General features: G+C 38.2%; 1 protein-coding gene across 11 annotated transcripts in view; it reads left to right on the forward strand.

Annotated features, from left to right (window-relative positions):
- The window catches only part of LOC105225938 (ral guanine nucleotide dissociation stimulator-like 1), a 46,606-nt gene extending 23,946 nt beyond the window's left edge, over positions 1-22,660 (forward strand). For 8 of the 11 annotated variants that reach the window (XM_049456921.1, XM_049456920.1, XM_049456923.1 and 5 more), the window contains 5 exons: positions 19,165-19,266; positions 19,477-20,349; positions 20,413-20,565; positions 20,625-20,774; positions 20,914-22,656. In XM_049456921.1, coding sequence (XP_049312878.1) covers positions 19,165-19,266; positions 19,477-20,349; positions 20,413-20,565; positions 20,625-20,774; positions 20,914-21,939 — 2,304 coding nt within the window. In that variant the 3' untranslated portion in view covers positions 21,940-22,656. Of the gene's footprint in view, positions 1-5,658; positions 6,859-19,164; positions 19,267-19,476; positions 20,350-20,412; positions 20,566-20,624; positions 20,775-20,913 lie in introns of all 11 variants that reach the window. The other 3 variants (XM_049456917.1, XM_011204623.4, XM_049456918.1) reach the window with 2 other exon arrangements.
- Positions 22,661-23,787: the final 1,127 nt, after the last annotated feature.

Genomic DNA, 23,787 nt, shown 5'->3' on the forward strand with positions numbered 1-23,787 from the left:
ACCCAGAATGAATCACCGGAGACTTTACAAAATATATTTATGTACATAAATTATCACTGTGAGGAGTCGAGTCGATTTAGCCTTGTCCGCCTCTATGACGGACCGTATTTCCGCGAAATAGTCCCGCAATTTTTGACATATCGATGTGAGATTTTAAACACGTTCTTTTCTCACCAAAAAGCTGTTTAGTTGTCAGCATCGTCGATATCGGTGTACTATAACATATAGTTGCCATACAAATTGCACAAACAGAATAAAGTGCTTGTAGGGAAAACTTTTTTATTTGTCTAGTCATCTACAATAAAATTGGGCAATATTACTACTGAAGTAAAGTGTACAATATCTGAAGAAATAGTTTAGATCGGACTACTATACCATATAGCTGCCATGCAAACTGAACAATCAAACTTAAGTGCTTGTATGAAAAACTTTTTTATTTCGTAAGATATTTGGTCTGAATTATTACCAAAGATAACGGTATATTCTCCGAAGAAATTGTTCAGATCGGTTCACTATAGCATATAGCTGCCATACAAACTCAAGTCCTTCATAGAAATAAAATTAATAGAAATATTTGCAATTAGTGAATGAATGAATTTTTTTTCATAGAAATTAAATTTTTAAACAAAAAATTATTTCACTGGAATCGAATATCTGACTTGCTAAGCGTAAACAAAACACAGTTGCTGCAGCATTTTTTGAAGTTTCTACCAGGAACTCTCAACAACTGAAAGCAGGCTGCTTAATTGAGTATTTCAACGCCATCAAGTTCGATGCTTATGCATAAATACTTATGTGTAAATACATATCTAAATTTGTACATACAAATAACATACATACATACATATATACACTTATACACTTATATATGTATGTATATGTTTGCGTTTCCGAACATGCGAAGAATGTGTCTGGCACTTGCTCAGGCCTAATATGTTTACAACCACAATTTTTCACACTTCCGCCAGGCAGCGCTGTATATCTAAGTGTTTATGTGTGTGTAAGGTTAAATGTTCAAAAATCAAGAAAGAGCGTTTCTTCACTCCTCTAACGACTAAAGTTTGTTCCTGCTGTTGTGTATATTTACTTTGTGCTCACTACACACCAAATATGAGTGACTTCGCGAGTGCGTCGAGTGTGGCGAGGATGTGGGCTGCAGCTCACCTCATTTGACAGCCAGGTCATTAGGAAGTGTTTATGCGGCGCCGAAAGGTGGCGACTGCGCGCACAAACAACGAATATGGCACGATGCATACGCGCTGCTAATATACCGTTAGCGTTATATTGACAATTCAAAGGCAATGCCCCGAACGTGCTCAGGTATACATGTGTGACTGAGTGTTCATGCCTAGCACTTTGATCACACAGCTTGTGGTTCAAGTAAAATAAACATAAGTTTGTGAATGAAAATATTTTTATAAATTAGTTTGAAAATAAACACAATTTTGTATCAAATGCTTAGCAAGCCACACGTAAATATAAATGTACATACATTCTACGCATCATTTATGACATTTAATGTTGACTGTTGACCTCCACGCTTGAAAATAATTGCAAGTGCGCTGCCATATTTTCAATGACTTCCTTGAAATAAATATAGAAACGGTTCATTCAGTTCAGAATTGTAGCTTTCATATGTTTGATCCAAGTGTAGAGTTGTATTAGACAATAATCAATGCCGAATTTCATGAAGATATCGCGTCAAAAGGAAAAGATTTTCATACAAGGATTGGATTTTGAGGGTTCAGTTTGTATGGCAGCTATATGCTAAAGTAGTTCGATCTGAAAAATATTTTCGCATATTATAGCGATGTCTTAGAAAATAATTCATGCCAAATTTCGTAAAGATATCTTTGCAAATATAAAAGTTTTTCATACAAGGATATGATTTTGATCGATCTGTTTGTATGGCAGCTATATGCTATAGTAGTCCGGTCTGAAAAATTTCTTCGCATATTATAGCAATGTCTTAAAAAGTAATCCATGCCAAATTTCGCAAAGATATCTTGGAGAATAAAAATTTTTTTCATATAAGGTCTGTATTTTGATCGATCAGTTTGTATGACAGCTATATGCTACAGTGGTCCGATCTAAGAAATTTCTTCGCATATTATGGCGATATTTAAGGCAATAATCTGTGCCAAATATTGTGAAGTTAACTTGAGAAATAAACATTTTTTTCATACACGACCTTGCTTTTGAGGGTTCAGTTTCTATGACAGCTACATGCTATAGTGGTCCCATCTGAAAAATTTCCTCGCATATTACAGCATTGTCTTAAATAATAATCTGTGTCGAATTTCATGAAGATATCGTGACAAATGAAAGAGTTTTTCATACTGGATATGATTTTGATCGATCTGTTTGTATGGCAGCTATATGCTACAGTCGGCCGATTCGCCGATTCCGACAAATGAGCAGCTTCTTGGGGAGAAAAGAACGTGCGTGAAATTTTCTAGTGATATCTCAAAAACTGAGCGACCAGTTCGCGTGTATACTCAGTGCTACGATTAAGCTGTACCCTATCGGAGCGCAGGGGTAGTGTGGTGATTAATAATTGCAAAATGCAAAGTACATAGCCAACTAAGCGGCATTTGAATTATGAAATATACATACATACATATATAAGTATGCATAAGCGTTTATATGAAACCGATAAAGCAGCTGCATTCCAGCGGCGAAAAATGTTTTCAATACGAAAAACTAGTAACACAAGGTTGCCAGCTTAATTGTATGTAAATGTTGTGAGTTTTTTCTAAAAAAAGGCTTTGCAATACTTTAGACATATACAAGCATGCATAGTTCAAGGGCTAGTCTATTTTGTTAAATAGCAGTTATAAGCTATTAAAACATATAATAATTATTATATAAAGATAATGATTTAATTAAAAAGCGTAAGCATTGCGAAGCAGCAATTTCAGCTGGCGGGAATTGAAACTAATCTGAGATCTTTTAGCCTTGATGATGTGATGATTCTCTCTCATCTTCTCTCAGTCATCTGGTAAGATGTTCAATGCCTAGTTAAAACTGCTAATCGAACGTTGACTTCAGTTCAGTTGCAGTTCATTTGTCTACAGACTGCTTGAACTCTGACTTGAAGGTTTTATGTAAAATTGGAGTTCTCATGATGTACCCAAACAAAGTAAAATCAGTCGGCTTAGCATGCCAAATCTAGACAAACTAGTGATCTTCTCTTATTTGTACATTTACGAAGATACATATCTACACTCAATGAAACTTGCTGCGTAGACAACTGTAAGTCTTGTGAGATTGACTTTGGGTCACTTGAGACATGAAGTCGGCTGCCGCTACACAATCGCAGCTCAGCATCTTGCTAAGTGAATTTATGAATGCGAAAGCAACATTGTTAATGACTGCAGCGGCACTGAAAATAATTATCATAATTTTGCAACAACAAAACAAGTAACTTTTTTAAGCACAGTAATGACTAATGAGAAATACACACAAATGCGCGAATGTAGTAATCACAGCTCAACGCGAACGCGCAAAACTTTGAAGTGTGCTCAAGCTTGTCGGCTGAACCGCTAGCCTCACTCGTCGCCTTTTTGGCAAACGTCTAATTGTTGAAATGTCTAATTGTTTAAATATCGCGAGAAATGCCAAATATCAATCCACACACACACATACATGCATATGTACAGGTAAACAATGAAAAGCACTGTAAATCTTGTGACATTGTGCGGCGATTGATGACGGCGTCGCTGCTGACGAAAGCATCCACAAATAATAGTGCCGCCACTTAAGCAGCGCACGGGTTCGTCGAACGTGCAGAGCCGCAAGCCATGCTGAGACGTCTATGCGCAGTGACAAGTGCAAATGTGAGCAAGTGCCGCGGTCAACTTGCGCTTCATTTGGCTACTCAATTGTCAGCAGTAACCCCAAACTGCGTAGTCAAGGTCACGGGCGTATACGCAACACGCGGCGCGTTTGCCAATTGTGGGCGCTGGCTTGGCAACTTTGTGTATGTGACTTGTGTGCTGGTATATATGTATGTGTGTAATTGGCATATATGTGTATGTGTCTGCTTGGTATATATGTATGTGTGCACTTGCTTGGCAGCTGCATGCTGCCTCAATTGTTAATTGCCTGCGGCGATAATTGTTAATTGTATTTACAATTTGAAAGACATCTACTATGGCGCTATGGACATTGAACTCACACGCAATATGCCGCAAGCTGTGCGCGCAATTTGTTCAATAAAAATTAGGAAAAACATGCATTGAAATGACTTTGGTTGCTGATTTCATTTGATTAGCGTATATTGTGGTAGATTTGCAATGTTTAATGACAGTTATTGTTGGCAGACTGGTTTGAAATCTGCAGGAGTGGAATTAGAGAGAGAGTGAGATTACTTAAAAGCGCTCTTATTTTGATAAATTACTAAATTTCATAAGATATCTTGTCAAATAAAAGAATTTTCCTTACGAGGACATGATTTTAACCGATCAGTTTGTATAGCAGCTATATGCTATAGTTGTCCGATATGAACAATTTTTTCGGAGATTGTACCGTTATCTAAACTAATAATTTGAGCTAAATTTGGTGAAGGTATCTTGTCAAATAAAACATTTTTCATACACGGACGTGATTTTGACCGATCAGTTTGTATGGCAGCTATATGATATAGTTATTCGATCTACAAAATTTCTCTGGATATTGTACCGTTATATTAGATAATAATATATGCCAAATTTCGTGAAGATATCTTTTAAAATAAAAAAGTTTATCATACAAGCATCTAATTTTGATCGTTCAGTTTGTGTGGCAACTATATGCTATAGTGGTCCAATCTGAATAATTTCTTCGTAGATTATATCCTTGTTTGAAATACTAAACTCGACCAAATTTCGTGAAGATATCTCGTTAATTAAGAAAGTTTTCCATACAAAGACTGGATTTTATACGTTCAGTTTATATGACAGCTATATGCTATAGTAATCGGATACAAAAAATTTATTCGTATATTATAGCATCATTTTAGGCAATAATTTGTGCCAAAGTTTGTGGAGAAATATTCTCAAATAAAAAAGTTTTTCATACAAGAACATGATTTTTATCGGTCTGTTTGTATGACAGCTATATGCTATAATGATCCGATCCCCACAATTTTTTCAAATATTATACTGTTGCCTTGGAAAATAATTCATGCCAAATTTTGGCACGATACCTCTTCAAATAAAAAAGTTTTTCATACAAGATACCTAATTAGATAGTTCAGTTTATATGGCAGCTATATAACATAGTGATCCGATATCGACGGTTTCGACAAGTGAGCAGCTTCTTGGAGAAAATAAAACATGTGCAAAATTCCAGATCAATTGCTCAAGAACTGAGGGACTAGTTTGCGTATATACGACCAGGCGGACCCTGTTGAGGGTATAAATTGAAATAATTTAGAAAATTTTATATTTGCTAGATTTTGAAGAAATATCTCAAATATTGAAAGTTTTTATTTTCGCATTTCGTTTAAAAAAAAGCTAAAATAAATTTTTTTTCCACAATCAATTGCAATCAGTGCCATGCGCCTCCATTTCGTTGTTCACTTTTCTATCCGTTTTGTTTTTCAATGGTTTTCAAAATGCGCCGCGTCATGTTCGTTGAACGCATTCAATTTCATTGCACATTCTTTTCATATAGAGTTTCATAATTGAAAGTGGCAGCCCGTCAGCAGTGAATACCAAAATACCAGCAACAACAGCAACAACAACAATAGAGCGTGCAAACAGCAACAACGACGACGACACCGACGACAGCCAAATTGACTTTGGCAAGAGCAACGGCAGTCAAGAGTCATTGCGGCGTCAGCAAGCGCGTCTACCACGACCCACACGTACCTCACCGCCACCCCCCAAACCACCCAAACCCTTGAAGCTGACAAGGTGCCATAGCAGCGAGCATCAGTTGCAACATTTGCTACACAAGCCAGCGATTTGCAAGCAACACGAAGTCAGCGAAATAAATCACGCGCTACTGCAACAACAACAGCAGCAACAACAAATCAAGCATCAGCATCATCATCATCAACATCTTCATAAGCATAGTCATCATAGTCATCACCAGCATCAACATCTGCCGCAGCAAACACAAACTCACAGTGAACTTACTCCACAACAGCAGCAGCTGCAACAACAACAACAACAGCAAGTCGTACAAATTGATAGCAGTGATTTAATGCCTTCGCTGGATTACGGTGTGCCGCCACCGCTGCCGCCAAAACCGAAAACTTTATTGCGCAGCAAACCACAACAGCAGCAGCAACAACAAAAACAGCAACAGCTATTGGAAAAACAACAATTTTTGCAAACACGACAATTATTGCAGCAACAATTGGAAAAGCAGCTGCAACAACAGCTCAAACATGTGTTAAAACCACCGCCGCTAACTGCGTTAGATCAGCAGCAACAACAACAAATACAACAACAACAAGCATTACATTCCAATGACACAAAATATCAACCGGCCAAATCGCCCAAACCACCAGCATCCCCACGTACCCCGAAATCGCCACAACCATCCCCCGTCCCGCACGAATCTCCCGGCGTCAAGTCAAATACTGTGAAAACCCACACATTACAATTCCATCAATTTCGTCATCACAAGTCGGCGCCCACATTTGATCTCTTCTTCAAATCGCCAACGAATTCATCATGTACCACGCCACTCTCGAAGTCACGCCGCAATAGTTCATATCATTCGTACGATGATCTCGACGCCACGAGCGCCGAAAAGAAAGTGGTGTCCAGTTTGAAATATTTGTGCGCCTGCACAGGCGCCACCTTACGCAATCTCTCGAAGAAAACAAAAGATTTGCATGCGAAAAATTACTGTTACACGAAGGTAAATTAACGAATCATATTTGTATTAATAATGCAGACGAGCTTGTCGAGCTATGCTTGCTGAAAACACTCCTTTTTTGCAGCCTTTATTTTTATTTTTCCGTAGAGTTCCCTTTCTCTTGTAGCTAAGATATCAAGAAATATCGAACTATTTTATATAAGAAGACGCCAAGAAACTATGTTCTGTAATATATGTATTATAGGAGATAGTGTTAATATTCGAGAATTCAAGTTGATACGATATACGGATGATTCTTTCATACTGCATGGATCCCAATCGGACAGTGTCCAGTTAGAACTCTTATAATCGTTGATAAGTGAACCTTGCTGAGAGCAAAGAGTTCACTCGACTTCTTAGGACTTACCCTGTGGAAGGACCAAGCGGCTGCACAGCTATTGGTAGTCGACCAGCGCATGCTGATTTGGTCTGAGTCCCAAGAGTCCAGTAGTGAACCACAAGTAGTGAATTGAGCTCCAACCTGTACCCACTACGCAGTTATTGAAACTGAAATACCCGTCCTAAGAAGCTCAACAGCCCCAGATTTTCCTGCAATAGCGCTGAGATCAGACATCCAAACCAGTCTAAACATTAAATAACTCAATGCTAGCCGTTTTGCTCCGCATTAGTAGATCTACTGTTATTTTAATGGCAGAAACTTCGTGGAAGTAGATGCAGTGGAAAGGAACCCTTAATCTAGAGCTGTTGGATAGTTCCAAACGGTGTACGCCTCCACCAATTCTAATCGCCAACTTTCTTCCGTCCATAAAAAAGCTTACCGCTCCTCTCCTTTAGCGAATCCTTCCTTCGCATACCTCCTACGATGGTATGTGAGCAGAGAATCCACAACTAGAACTCGGTTCTGCGATCTGATATTCCTAGTATTTTGGAATGTAACACTCGCCAATTTTTTCGTAAGTGTAGCCTTTCTCAGCACCTTCCACCAAATAAAAATTCCGTATAACATTATAGGCTTAATCGTGGTTTCACAGAGCCAAAGAACTCTGTTTGGTGAAAGTTCCCACCATTTTCCAAAGTCTTCCCTGTAGCAGTAAAGGACAACCTTTGTCTTGCTTGCTTTTTCCTCGAATTTGGGTTTCCATGAGTTCTTGATGTCAGCAGGCCTACGGAGATACGTTCCTCACCTTGATGGTAGATACGCCTTCGATATTTTATACTAGTGAATAAAACCAGTTCGGTTTTGCTAGAATTTATTGAGAAGCCGTTTTCGGCAGCCCAATTGCTTACGTTATTAAGGCACCCCTGACTTAGCTTATACGCGGTATTCAGAAAATTTTCCTCAATATTTAGAGCTACATCGTCCGCGTAGGCAATCACCCGGATAATTTGATCTCTTGCCGGCCTTCGGCTATTGTGGTCCAAGCTAAAAATAAAATTGTTCGAGATTTGTAGCGTTGCCTTGGCAAATAATTCGAGCCAGATGTAGCTAAATCGACTCAGCTAGTCATGCTGATCATTTATACATATATGGACCTTTTGGAGTCTCCAACGTTTCTTTCGGTGTGTTACAAATTCTGTTCAGTGTATAATGAATCAGAAAATAGTCGAAGCCCCATCAAATAAATGTGTTTGGGCATAATTTAAAATAAGGAATTCAATAAATGTATTTTATTTCCATAAAATATTACCGCAAATAAGATGTGACGCGCTCGCATACTCGTATTTTAGCATTCCTCAGATAAGTTCATGGCATAAATCGGCAAATTGTTTACTTTTGTTCAAATTATCGACAGTTTTATTTATAACATTCGCAAAAGCCAAGATTTGTCGGTTACTCTCGGTTCCACAATATGCAAAGCGGCAATTTGTACGCAATGTGCCGTTCTAAACCGGTTTATCGTAGTAACATACTGCCCTTTGTTCCAAGCGAGTGCTATTGTTGATAAGTCGCTGAGGAAATTCCGCTCTTTGTTATAAACTTGAAATTTACATATGTACATAGATATGTACATACCTATATTTATAAACGAGCTGATTCAAACGAAGCTGGGTAGTAACCAGAACTCGAGACGAGAGTGAGTGCTCACTAAACTCAGAATTATCTATGAAACGATTAGGCAAGCTAGAAATCTGTTTGTCAGCTGTCATTAATCGCTTTGCAGTGAAGTCAAAGCAATAAAAATTTGAGAATAGGGTTAGGAGGTGCAGACCTCCTTGCCCCTGACAGTGAAAACTTGTTGACAAAAACAACAACAACTACTTTGCAATAAAATATTTTACAACACTTATCTACACACTATTGAAGTCATAAAATTCTGCTAAGAAAGCATTTTTTGTAAACGTCAAATGGCCAAAATATATATGAACAAACATATGTACATACGAGTATGTACCTAGTACACTAGGGTGGGTAAAAACGAATCATTTTCGCTTGGTACTCTGAAAAATTCGTTCTTAGACACATATTGGAAAGTCTCTAGAAGAATGAACACTTTATTGTAACGGCAAGGTCTGCGGCCTTCTTCTTCCTCTTTCTGGGCGTACCAGTTATAGCTGAGTTTACAACAGCGCGCCAGTCGCTCTTTCTTTTCGCTGTTTGGCGCCAATAGGAGATTCCAAGCGATTCCTTCTCCATCTGATCTCGGCAACGGAGTGGAGGTCTTCCTCTTTCTGTGCCACCCCGGGAGGACCTCCTTGAATACTCTTAGAGCTGGAGTGTTTTCATCAATTCGGATGACAAACAATTTCAATGCCGTCTCGTACAGCTCGTCGTTCCATCCACTGCAGTACTCCCCGTTGCCATTGCCCAAAGGACCATAAATCTTATCCAGAACCTTTCTCTCTAAACCTCGTAACGCCGACTCATCAGCTGTTGCCGTGGCCCAAGTCAGGAAGGGGTTGATGAGTCACTTGTAGAATTTGATCTTTATTTGTCAAGAGAGACCTTTACTTCTCAATTGCCCAAGAGTTATTCTGCGTTGAATTTCGAGGCTAACGTTGATGATGGGGTTGATACTGGTTCCAAGATAGACGAAATTATCTACGACTTCGAAGTTTTGACTGTCAACAGTGATGTGGGCGTCTAATCGCGAATGTGACGACTGTTTGTTTGATGACATGAGATATTTCATCTTGGCCTCGTTCAATTTTAGTCTCATTTGCTTCGCTTCTTTGTCCAATCTAGAGAAAGCAGAACTAATGGCGCGGTTGTTATGGCCAATGACATCAATATCGCGTCAGCAGCTGATAGAAGATTGTACCTTCTCTATTCAGATCTGCAACTGGAACTATATTCTCCAGCAGTAGATTAAAGAAGTCGCACGATAAGGAGTCGCTTGGACCGAAACCGCGTTTGGTATCGAACGGCTCGAAGATGTTCTTCCCGATACTGACCGTGCTTTTGGTATTGCTCAACGTCAGTTTACATAGCCGTTTCAGTTTTACGGGGCGTATTAGTTTTCCACCGCCTTACAGTTATCAAAAACAAAAAATTTGCTTTAAGGGGTTACATGGGTTTTGAAATTTAAAAAATTGCTTTATGTTCAGACTATTTTCCCAAAGTTTCAAGGCAATCGCAATAAATGTGTAGCAGATAGAACTATTGGGATATCGGCCCGTTAGGCTAGACTGGTTGGCTGCTTCAATATTTGATTGTGTTTTTCTCGATACATCGTTTCAAAAGTTGATAGTCACGTTTCCTCAGTAACTAGTGAAGCAAGCTCATTCAAAATTTTCACAGTTCTCCTAAATAGTACGACCTTGTGATTGTTTGAAGAATTTGTTCGAGTACCTGTTAGAGAGTAATGCATATTTCGAACTGATAATAAGAATAAATAGAAATCTGTAAGACGGAGGATCACACAGTTAGAATTACGAGCTCCTACTTGATGAGACTTTCTTAGAGGTGTCTAAGAACCTATTCTTCGGCGCATCAAACGAAAAAATATTTGTTTTTTTTTAGATCCATCCTAATATATACACATACATACATACATATATTCGTATATTCGTATATATTTTAGCAATGTTTAGGACATTAGACAAATCGACGCGCAGACATCTTTATGTGATTTGCATATTTTCTTTTATTTCTTGTTTATTTATATCGACTTCTAATGCTCATCCTTAATTTTAGGTTAACATTGAAAATACTTTTTGTGTTTTTTCGGCTAATTTTTTATAGACGCTTCTTTCTCGCGCTATTTTTATAAACATCCGCACAAGCAAAATGTCGTACTGTCAAAGCTAATAGAGGCAGAAATAGTCAGGCGTAGGTGTGAGAGCGGCGGTGTGCAGCAGGGGCGGCGTTTGTTTATGTTTTATTTGCAAAGTTGTTTATCATACAATGTGATAGCATTTTAAGCAGATATATTTGTTTGTTGGAATGTATGTATGTGCGGGTAATCGTCATTATTGATAACACGCGCGATAAGTCGGCGAAATTTGTTGCTATGTGTTAGGTGAATTTCAGCTTTCATTCAAAAATGTGAAATTAAATAGTGGTGCTGATAGTAACAATAAAATAAATGGTACCTATTATATTAAGGTGGAAGGTTAAGCTTGCAAATCAAACAATAATGTTAATGAGCATACAATGTTTTAATTCGGAGTTCCCAGGTTGAGAAACATTTGAGCATACGACGCAAAGTCTGGAAAAACACTAAAAACTAAAAAAAAAAATTAAATTGTATTTCACCGAAGCTATAATACTATTCATCGTGCATTTCTTATAGCTTGGAATGGTATAAAAATACTTTTTTTCTTGATTTTTTTGATCGTTCAGTTTGTATGACAGCTATATGCTATAGTAGTCCGATTAGAACAATTTTCACAGAGATTGTACAGTTACCATAAATAATAAAGCGCGCCAAATTTCATGAAGATATCTCGTCATATAAAAAAAATTTCCATACAAGAACTTGAATTTGATCGCTCACTTTATATGGCAGCTATATGCTATAGTGGTCCGATTTGAACAATTTCTTAAGATATTGTTCCGTTATTTTGAGCAACAATTCACAACAAATTTCGTGCAGATATCTCATCAAATGAAAAAGGTTTCCATACAAGGACATATTTCTGTTCAATGAGTTTGTATGGCAGCTATATGCTATAGTAGTTCGATCTCAACCATTTCCACGGAATTTGTACCACTCTTTTGTTTAATAATTCATGCCAAATTTCGTGAAGATATCTCATTAACTAAAAAAGGTTTCTATACCAGGACTTGATTTTGAACGTTCAGTTTGTATGGCAGCTATATGCTACAGGTGTCCGATCTAAACCATTTCCAAGGAGATTATATTGCAGCTTGAGGAAATAATTTTTGCCAAATTTCCGGAAGATATCTCGTAAATTGCAAAAGTTTTCCATACAAGGACATATTTTTGATCGATCAATTTGTATGGCAGCTATATGCTATAGTGTTCCGATCTGAAAAATTTCTTTCTGGATTATAAAGCTGCTTTGGTTAATAGTTCTGGCCAAATTTCGTTTATATATCTCGTTATTTGCAAAAGTTTTCCATACAAGGACACATTTTTGATCGATCAATTTGTATGGCAGCTATAGCTGCAGTCTTCCAATATCGCCGGTTCCGACAAATGAGCAGCTTCTTGGCGAGAAAAGGGCGCGTGCAAAGCTTCAATTGAACTAAGGAAATATTTCGCTTAAAAACAAGCAAATGGAGTTCGTGGTATAAAATCCGTAAATCAAACACTCCCTAATGCGCATATGAGTCAGTAAGTAAGTAGCTACAACCGCATGAATTTTAACCGCAGGAAGCATTAATTAACATTTACTATGCATAGACTTGATATATGAGTTTTGGGAAAGTTCAAAGAGATACCTCCACCAGAATTATGCATATTTTTGACGTACTACACTCCATTGTTAGAGGAATTTTCTTGATATAATTTAGCTAAGAAACCAATAAATTGCCGAATAATTGTGCTAATAACACAAATGCACGAAAACACAAACAAATGTATTAAATATTTCTGGTAAACATGACCAAAACACTGCCGCAATTGAAGAATTTCATAAATTTGTTTGCTTTAAAAAATGAAGAAAAAGCAAAAAAAAAATATTTTCTGTTTATTTTTTAGCCAGAAAACCAAAATTATTAAAAAAATAAAGAAAATATGCCTTCGAGTACAAAGCAAAATATTTATGCTTTTGTTGTTATCGTTTTTTATGCCTTTTACAAGGATGTTTGTGGATATTGCAACACATTTAATGGCACTTAATCTTGAATAGGAATTTTTAAGTGCTCAATTAGTGTCAGATCTTTCAAAGAGCGTGCCAAACATTTGGCAATTTCATATGTATGTACACATACACGCGCACACGTGTAATAAATAAGTATTTGAGTGCAAGCAAGCCGTAAAATATAATATTACAAAAAAATTTCATAAAAACAAAATAAAAACAGCCGACAGCTTGCCTTTAGGGAAATAAGAAAACACAGAATTCTTTGCCGATTGCCGTGTGCGCTCTCGCAACCCACCGGCAATTGAGCAAACCAGAAAAATTCTGTGGAATTGCGAAAATTGCATGTGGAAAACCGGCAAATTCGTAAACAAACTGCCAGCGTATGTGCCGTAGCGATCAGCGCTTGTTTGTGGCAGCGGCAGAAATTAATAGCTGCTCGAGCGTTCATTATCATAATAAGTAACATATGTATGTGGGCCTATTTACAAAAACAAAAGCAAAAAAGGAAGTAGTATTGGTAAAAGAATAAGAAGCTGCTTGTAGGGCGGTGGCTGCAATGGAAACAAGGCGTGTGCCAAATATGCGCCCCTTGGTGCCAATCAGCCGCTGTCGTGAAAAGAGGAAAGGCCGCGTGAGGTTTTGAAGCCACTGTAGTTATGTATATGTGTTACGCTGGGGGTGCTTCATTACTAAAGCGATTATTAAATAGCTATTTTGATATTTAGAACAGCTTGATAGACAGCAAAATTTATAGAAACAAAATTAGCGCTGTTAAATCCGAACTTTTTTTAATTTTTGATTTTGTGGGACTCAGAAATGTGTTTAATCGAAATCTATGAAATTTCATGACAAAAAAAATTGAGGATGGGTATGCAAACTCGCACAGAATCAATGAGTTTGTATGGCAGCCATGTGCTATTATGGTCCGATCTAAAAAAAAAAATCGGATCCTGTAGCGATGCTTTACACAATGATTTGTGCTGGATTTCGTGAAGATATTTCGTCAAATAAAAAAATTTTCCATACAAGAACTTGATTTTGATCGTTCAGTTTGTATGGCAACCATATGCTATTGTGGTCCGATCTAAAATTTTTTTTCGGAGATTATAGCGTTGGACTTTTTAATACATCACGTAAATTTTGGTGAATATATTTTGTAAATTATTAAAGTTTTCAATAAAAGAACTTAATTTTGATCATACAGTTTGTATGGCAGCTATATGTTATAATGAACCGATCTGAAAAATTTCTTGGGATATTATAGTGATGTCTTTGAAAATAGTATAAGCCAGATTTTGTTAAGATATCGCTTCAAATAAAAAAGTTTTCCATACAAGAACTTGGTTTTGAGCGTGCAGTTTGTATGGCAGCTATATGTTATAATAACCCGATCTGAAAAATTTATTGGCTAATTATAGCAATATCTTAGAAAATAGTATACGCCAGATTTTGTAAAGACATCTCTTCAAATAAAAAAGTTTTCCATACAAGAACTAGATTTTGAGCGTGCGGTTTGTATGACAGCCATATGCTATAGTGGTCCGATATTGCCATTTCCAACAAATCGGTAGCTTTTTGGAGAGAAAAGAACATGTGCAGAATGTCAGATCGATATCTCAAAAACTGATATGCTTATTGGCGTATATACAGACAAGGAGACAAACGGTTGGACAGGCGGACATGGCTCCAACAATATATACATACATATCTTCTTCTTCTTTACTGGCGTAGACACCGCTTACGCGATTATAGCCGAGTCAACAACAGCGCGCCAATCGTTTCTTCTCTTCGCTACGTGGCGCCAATTGGATATTCCAAGCGAGGCCAGGTCCTTCTCCACTTGGTCCTTCCACCGGAGTGGAGGTCTTCCTCTTCCTCTTCCTACATACATATACTTCTACAAAAACATCAAACAAACATAGAACATAGTAAATATAACATTCTTTCAAACTACAACATGCCCCCGTCAACCCGCCAGCACGGTATTGTCATACAGGGTTGCGTATATGAGCCGCCCGCGAGCCATCATTGATACGCACACACGCGCCGCACTATTACGCAAGCCGTAATTGAATGAACTTGCTTTGTTACGCGCATTATAAACTATTTTAGACGGTCGCTTTATCGTTGTTGCGCTGATACATAATTGAATTCATGACCAACACTGCACTGGCTGTCAGTGAAAGCGTCCAATTTAGTTTCAATTAAAGCGCGAGTCGCGTACCAGGCGTACGGCGCTACCAGCTAATGACCCACAGGGGTGGGCGGCTGCTGCGGCACTACGTAAATGAGCCGCATATGCATACATGTGAGTGAATGAGTGAGTGTATGCAAGCTTAAGTGAGTTTGTATACCCTTGTGTGAGTGTATGCATTTGTAAGGGGCATAAAACGCCTGTGTTGCATATGTAATGCATGTAATTATGTGGAAAATGCTGTGTTTTTAAATTCAATTTGCCATGTCCAGCGTTTGCACATATTGCAAGGCAGCGCAGATAGGCGGTTAGGGATACATTTATATGAATATGTATGCATTAAGGTGGTTAAAAAAGTATTTTTTTTTCGTTTGGTATAGTAAAAAATATTCGCTTCGACAACTCTACGAAAATGTTATTTTTTATAATTTTTTTTTAACTTTTTTTTAATTAAAGTTTTTTTTTTTAATTTTTTTAATTAAATTTTTTTAATTAATTTTTTTTAATTATTTCTTGATTTTTGGCGTTGGATATCTCGTAAACGCTTAAGAGCTTATATTTTGGAAAACTTTCAAAAAGCTTTGTAAGAACCTAGTGAAAAAAAATGTTTTTTCTGACCCACCCTAATGTATTAAGAGCCTTTTAAAAAAATCGTCTTCTGACCTACTATAATATATACATATGTTTAAGAACCTACAGAAAAAAATTTTTTTTTTTACCCACCCTAATATACATAGGTACATGTGTATGTATTACATATCCCACAGAGGCATTTCTCCGGTCCATTGCCAGTGTTGTACGTGCCTTTCAATTAATGTTTCAGCGCATTTAAATTTTTACAAATGTTCACTCTGTGCAAAGATTGGTGTGTGTGTATTTGTGATTTTAAAATTTACATATACGCCTACTCATAAACATATCTCTAAATAAATATAAAAATGAGCTTTTATGTGTAACTTTCCTTGTAATTCCAATTCATTCAGCGGATGTTTGCAATTCATAATTTCGCACCACTCACTTTTTAATAAACAAATTGTTAATATGCAAAGGCATTTTTCAAAATATGAGTGCGTCCATATGTCTGCCAGATAATTCCGGCTGTGCTTGCATTTGTTTACTGTGTTTACCGTGGAAGTACATTTCCACATTTCCACATTTCATTTAACTATTTCCCATGAATTCCACCAGTGGCCTGTTTATGGCGGCGATCGCTATCTACTTTGTAAGTATATATTTATTTATTTTAATTAACAACTAAAGTTGGCGAAATTGCGTATTGCTTCCTTTTGCAATTAAAATAAAATCTGATAATTAGCAACAATTTATTGAAAACTTTTAATTAAGTGTGAAAGTTTTGATTAAATGAGAATGAAAGTTTTTATGCTATCTATTATTGCAATTAATATTGACTGATACGCGTGGCGGTGAGTGCCACTTGGTTTACAGTTATCGCATTGATTGAATTAATTATTTGATTTGAGATTATGTATGGGCATAAAATTAATATTTTTTTTAATATGCACAATAAATAAGTTCTTCATACAAGAGCCCTATTTTGGTCGGTCAGTTTGTATGGCAGCTATATACTAGAGTGGGCCGATCTGAATAATTTTCCTATGAGATTATACCCTTGCAAAAAGTAATGATCTGTCAAAATTTCATGAAGATACCTTAAGAAATAAAAAAGTTTTCCATACAAGAGCCTGCTTTTGATCGTTCAGTTTGTATGACAGCTATAGGTTACAGTGATCCGATCTAAACAATTTATTCAGAGATTATACCACTTCTATGGATAATAACTCATGCCAAATTTCGTAAAGATACTCTGACAAATGAACAAGTTTTCCATACAAGAATTGAATTTTGATCGTTCAGGTTGTGTGGCAGCTATATGTTAGAGTAATCCGATCTTAACAATATCTTCAGAGATTATACCCTTTCCATTTGTAGTAGCTCGAGCCAAATTTCGTGAAGATACCTTAACAAATGAAAAAATTTTCCATACAAGCACTTGATACCGGTAGTTCAGTTTGTATGACAGCTATATGCTATAGTGATCCGATCTAAAAAATATTTTTTGAAATTGTGCCACTGCTTTATATAATAATCTATGGCAAGATTCCTGAAGATATTTTGTCAAATAAAAGATAATGGACCCCTAATTAGTTGTGGCTTGGTTCTATTCCGGTTGTATTCTGAGCATATCTGCTTTGTTATCTGGTACCTTGTTAGTGAGATCCATCTGCTCTGAGCCTTTTTGTTTCAAAATTATGATAAAGCTCTATTTTGATCGATTTCCAGCAAGCACGGTATTAACTTCGCCTCGGTTTTGTCTAAAGAGGCACCCAGCTTTCTCATACTCTCTGTCTGTCTTTTCGTTGCGGACAGTGTTCCCGCGAATCCAAATTATGGTTAGCTGGAGTTGATCTGCCAGTGAGCTTAAAGCCGTCCTGCAGTTATTTACTACGCTGGAATTAATCTGTGTTGTCGACAAAGCCAGCAATGCCGCCTGGCTATACTTGTATTTGCTTGTCTTCTATATTCTCCCAAACTTCGTGCACTTGTTTACCCACAACCTCGGGATTGGCTTTACTGGTAGTTATTTAATAGAACTCCATAGACTTGGAAGCTGCTGGCTGACTTTGGTTGCTGTATAGAGAGAGTGTGAGAAAGATGTTAAGATTTTTGTAGTATACTCTCGCCTCTACTCCGGAGTCTATTTTGTATCTGTTGTTATAGAAAGTGATGTTATCCTCCTTCCTTACTGAAGCTCTTCTCTATACACGTCTAGAAGGTACCCTCACACGAAAGTGGCTATTGATTTCTAACCTTGGAAGGATATAGTCTGATTTGCTTATATTTAGCTGGTTTTATGTTAATGCTGGTTCCAAGTTAGACGAAGTTATTACTATCAACAGTGACGTAGGAGCCAAGTCGTAAATGCGGCAACTGTTTGTTTGATGACAGCAAATATTTCTACTTGCTCTTTTAATAACTCTTTCATAATATTGCTAAAATGACGTCATAAGAAAATTATCAGAATAAAATGTAGAAAAAGATTGCATTTCTGAAAGCTCCTCTGTTATTTTAATAGCTTTCTCAGAATATCGCTAAAGTGACGTCATAAGGAGTTAATAGAAGGAAATTTAGAAAAAACTGGATTCTTGAAATCTTCTCGATTATTTCCCTCTCTCAGAATATGGCTAAAATGACGTCACAAGGAAATCATCAGAAGAAAATTCAGAAAAAATTGCCTTTGTGAGAGCTTCGCGGTTATTTTAATTGCTCTCTCAGAATATCGCTAAAGTGACGTCACAAGCAAACTTTCCTCAAACCAGCCTAACCTTACTTAATTTTTTTGTAATGCTCCTCAGTTACTTGAGTGTTAGTAGCATTAAAATGTGTTTAGCAACGCAAGCCCGCTTCAAGTGCCCAATTTCCTTCAAAGAACCACAAATTAAGGAGCACTTAACAACTTGCTTTTTCAACTGAATCCTCTTACATAACAGAGGTATACAATTACACAGTTTTGGCAAGTAGTAAACGCAGACATACAATATCATAGCAACTTTTGGCAATTAACCAGACAAGCAAGCTAATTAGAAAATATACTTTATGTCATATTCGCTTTCAAACTAGGCACGTAGCGCCTTTACTACCCGTTCACCTTTGCCATTTACTCGAAAAACATTCCACCGACACAAAATCGATTTATTCTGAGCATGTCGAAAACAAACAATTCTTAGAGCCATACACATACACATATATATATATATATATGAGCATTTACTTTTGTATGCATGTACTACATATAGTATATATGTACTATCGATTGTGTGCGCCTCGTCAAAGGTTAGCTCCTTTCAAACACTAACAGACCAGCGATAATTGAATGTTCTAATAAAATTTAATTTTCCATTTTGATTTATGTGTCATTGCAGCCCACGTGGCGTCTCTGGGGCGAGGAGCACGAAAAGAATGCCATTTTCACAGTCTACCTTAAGAAGGTGCGCTACCATCGACCAACACCATCGGCGAATAATGTAAGTACGAGTGTACGCCAAGTGACGGGCTGTTGTGGCAGGCCGCCTACCCGACAGCCCCGTCAAAGTTACGAAGCTTTGTAATTAAGTTTGTTTGCCCAAAAGGCAATTTCACCTTGACTAACTCAAATGAAAATGCATTAATCAATTTTCCTTATTTACATGCACACACCCAAACACATACACTTACTTTCTGTTACAACGAAATAGGATTCGGACGATGAAATTAGTCATCTCGAGTGGGAAACGGTGCGTGTGCGCTTCGTGAAGGCGGCCACATTGGCGCGCCTAGTCGAGGCGTTAGCCACAGACGATGGTGAATTGGAGTCGACTTTCATCAATGTGTTCCTCTCCACTTACCGCACTTTCTCCACACCCAAAGAGGTGCTCCAACTGCTCATACGACGCTACGACACACTACATGACAAGCATCTGCAAGAGATCGAAGAGCACCAACAACTCGAGGATGTCAACTACGATCCGACGGCATCCATACATGAACAACACAAAAAAACACTAGTCTCGGCGTTGCATGTGTGGTTGGATGGCTTTCCGGAGGACTGGCATGAGGACAGCCTGCGACAGATATTGACGTTTGCATCCAAACGCTTGCCGCGCTCCGAGTTGCATTTGAAGGTGCTGCATCGACTAGAGCGCATACTGCGTCAGCAGGTGTATGGCGAGAGTAGTGTGCCGCCATGGCTGGCGAGTGGCGTGGGTGCAAATGCCAACGGTGCTGGCCTCAATATGAGCATGAGTGTGGGTTTGCTGCCGCAACAGTACAGCGCTGAGTTCAACGAACAATTTGCGGGACTGTGTTTGGCGCCGGCGCTACGTGGCACCACGCATTTCCTGCAGGCATTTCGGTTCCCGCATGTGCCAGTGCGTCATTTCGCCGAACAACTGACGCGCATGGACTCGGAGCTGTTCAAGCGTCTGATACCGCATCAGTGCCTGGGTGCAACGTGGGCGCGACGCGACAAAAGTGGCTCTGAAACGGTGGTAGCGACCATAAATCAATTTAATGCTGTGCTTTTTAGGGTTATTTCGAGCATACTGATTGAGCCAAGACTCAAACCACAGGTGGGTGCGGCTATGATAATAATAATATGTTCCATATTTCATTGAATTTTGCTTTCATTACAGGAGCGTGCTTTAAATATAGCAACATGGATTGATATTGCGCAGGAGTTGCGTCTGCTGAAGAATTTCAGCTCGCTGAAGGCGATCATATCCGGACTGCAATCGAATCCTATTTACAGACTTTCAAAAATATGGGCTGTGCTACCCAAAGAAAAGGTAGGACTAGCTTACGAAATCTATAGCGCCTCTTGAATCAATCGAAATCTCTTTTTCAGATGGAAATTTTCAATGAACTTGCCAGAATATTTTCGGAGGACAACAATGCTTGGGCGCAGCGCGAAGTACTCATGCGTGAGGGCACTGCGAAATTCGCCGATACGGTTGGTGAGCACGATCGCCATCTGCAGAAGATCATACAGAAACAAGTGAGTAGTGTACATTGCGAAACAACAGTAACGACCCAAACAGCACAACTGACCCACACCGCAAACAACAGACACACCCCCATTTAACTATGCATTGGCAAACACCGCTAATTAACTCTTATTTCGTTCCATGTCACAGAGCACGCAGACGTCGCATGGCACCATACCGTACCTGGGTACCTTCCTCACTGACTTGACAATGATACACGCCGCCATACCGGACACGTTAGGCGAACACCAGCTCATCAATTTCGACAAGAAACGCAAAGAGTTCGAAGTGCTGGCGCAAATCAAATTGCTACAGGGTGCCGCCAATACATACAACCTGCGCGAAGACACCAACTTCGATCGTTGGTTTGCCTCGGTGCTGGTGCTGGATGAGCGTGAGGCGCATGCACTCTCCTGCCAACTCGAGTCGCCACCGCCGGCACCACGCAAATCGACTGCATCGACGAACACCTCGCTAACGAATACGACGATCTCCACGAACTCGATGGGCGGCAATGGACACCGCAAGACCGATTCGATAGCGTCGAACTCGAGCAGCGGTGCCGGTTCGCAATTCTACTGTGAACTGAATAACAGCTATAGCTCACATTATAGTTCGCGGCATAACTCGCTCGATCGTGATGCACAGGCGCCGAACGCATCGATCTTGTCGGCCTCCAGCAGCGTCTCGAATCTATCCATGGACTCGAGCAACTCGGGCGGCCAGAAATCCAATACGAAAATGTCACACTCACACTCCACAAACGGTGTACGCGGCAGCGCTGGCAGTGGACACAACAGCACACAGCTGAATGTCGGCTCGCCCATCATCAATGCGCAGCTGGTGCAAACGCCGGGCACGAAGACCAATAATGCGCCCGATTTTTACATTATACGCGTCACGTACGAAACGGAGAATGTCGAGTTGGACGGCATTGTGCTGTACAAGAGCATAATGTTGGGCAACAACGAGCGCACACCGCACGTCATACGGAATGCGATGATGAAGCTCGGTCTAGAGGCTGATCCCGACGACTATACGCTCGCGCAGGTGCTGCCCGACAAAGAGTTGGTGATGCCACGGAACGCGAACGTCTACTACGCGGTCAATACGACCTACAATTTGAATTTCATCCTGCGGCCGAAGAAGAAAGATGGCGCCAGCAACGGTAGCTAGTGCATAGGGTCCACAACGGTGCAATTGGAGTTCGGTACGTTGCTCGTGCTGCTTTAGGTGCTTTAGGCAGGCGGCGTGGACGCGTGGTAACTTATGCTTCATAACTACAACTACAACAAAGGATTTGTAACTACATTTACATGTAAAAAATACATATATTTCATACTCACAAAGATAATTATCCATTTTGGAAGCGTTTTATAATTTATGTAATCTCAAATGATGGACAAATAATTAGTGTACATAATTGTTGTATTTTAGCTTAATTTTTAATTCTATGTATACGTATGTATTTTTTGTAAACATATTATACTATGTATGTATGTATATATGTGTAAGTTTATAATTAATTTAATTAGTTTATTTAATTTTTATATATGTATTTTTTTGTAATATTCGAAATTTGGCTTATATATTTTTATACACTTGTGAAGAGCTTAAATGTTTATTTATTTCGTATGTTCAATGCATAAGTTTTGTTGCTTTAATAATGCTTTAAAGAAAGAAAAAACAAAGAACTAAAAAGTATGTGTAAAGAGAAAATGTGAAGATAAATGCGCGTATAAAACAATAACTGTATTTAATTAAGACTTAAATGTAAAACGTTTATTTAAAGTGAGTTCGGCATGAAGGACGCGGTTTTATGGAACCCTCTGAAGCAATGTTTTATTTAAAAATAGTTTAAAAGGGTTCAAATAAATTTTTTATAAACAAAAATGTTACTTTTTTAATTTAAAAGCGGAAGTTGGTGGCAAATAAGACATTTTGTGCCAAAGTAGGATGCCAAAAAGTTGGTGAATGGTTACCGAAAAGATTGGCGAAAAAGTAAATGAAAAAAAAAAATGTTTGAAAGAAACTTACTCTTGATGCTTGGAAACAGCAGCGTTTGAGACCGAATCTTTGAGTAACTGTTAAAGCTAACTCAAAATAAGGAAATATTTAACTACGGTTGCACAGAGGCTATAATACCCTTCACGTATGCATTTCTTATAGCACAAGAGGGCATAAAAAGACCTTTAGCTTGATTTTGATTGGTCATTTTGTATGGCAGCTGTATGCTACAGTTATCCGATCTGAAGAATTTCTTCGGAGTTTGCGCCGTTACTTTAGATAATTATCCATGCCAAATTTCGTGCAGACATCTTGGCAAATAAAAATGTTTTCTCTACAAAAGCTTGATTTTGAGCGTTCAGTTTGTATGACAGCTATGTGCTATAGTTATTCGATCTGAACAATTTCTTCGGAAATTATAGAATTATCTTGGATAATAATTCGTGCTGAATTTCGCGAAGATTTCTTATCAAATAAAAAAGTTTTTCATACAAAAATTTGATTTTTGGCGTTGAGTTTGTATGGCAGCTATGTGCTACAGTTATCCGATGTGAATAATTTATTCGGAGATTGTACCGTTATTTAAGAAAATAATCCATGCCAAATTTAAGGCTGATATCTTGGGAAATAAACATATTTTCCCTACAACAACTTGATTTTGAGCGTTCGATTTGTATGGCAGCTATATGCTATAGTTATTCGATCTGAACAATTTCTTCGGAGGTTATAGCAATGCCTTTGATAACAATCCATGCCAAATTTCGTGCAGATATCTCCTCAAATAAAAAGTTTTCCATAAAAGAACTGGATTTTGATCGTCCAGTTTGTATGACAGCTACATGCTATACTAGTCCGATCCAAACAGTTTCTTCGGAGATTGTACCGTTATCTTCGAAAATAATCCATGCCAAATTTCATGTGGATATCTTACCAAATAAAAAGGTTTCCTATACAAAAACTGGATTTTTTGCGTTTGGTTTATATGGTGGTTGTATACTATAATTGTCCAATATTTGG

The sequence above is a fragment of the Bactrocera dorsalis genome, chromosome 5, assembly GCF_023373825.1.
Source record: "Bactrocera dorsalis isolate Fly_Bdor chromosome 5, ASM2337382v1, whole genome shotgun sequence".
NCBI lineage: Eukaryota > Metazoa > Arthropoda > Insecta > Diptera > Tephritidae > Bactrocera > Bactrocera dorsalis.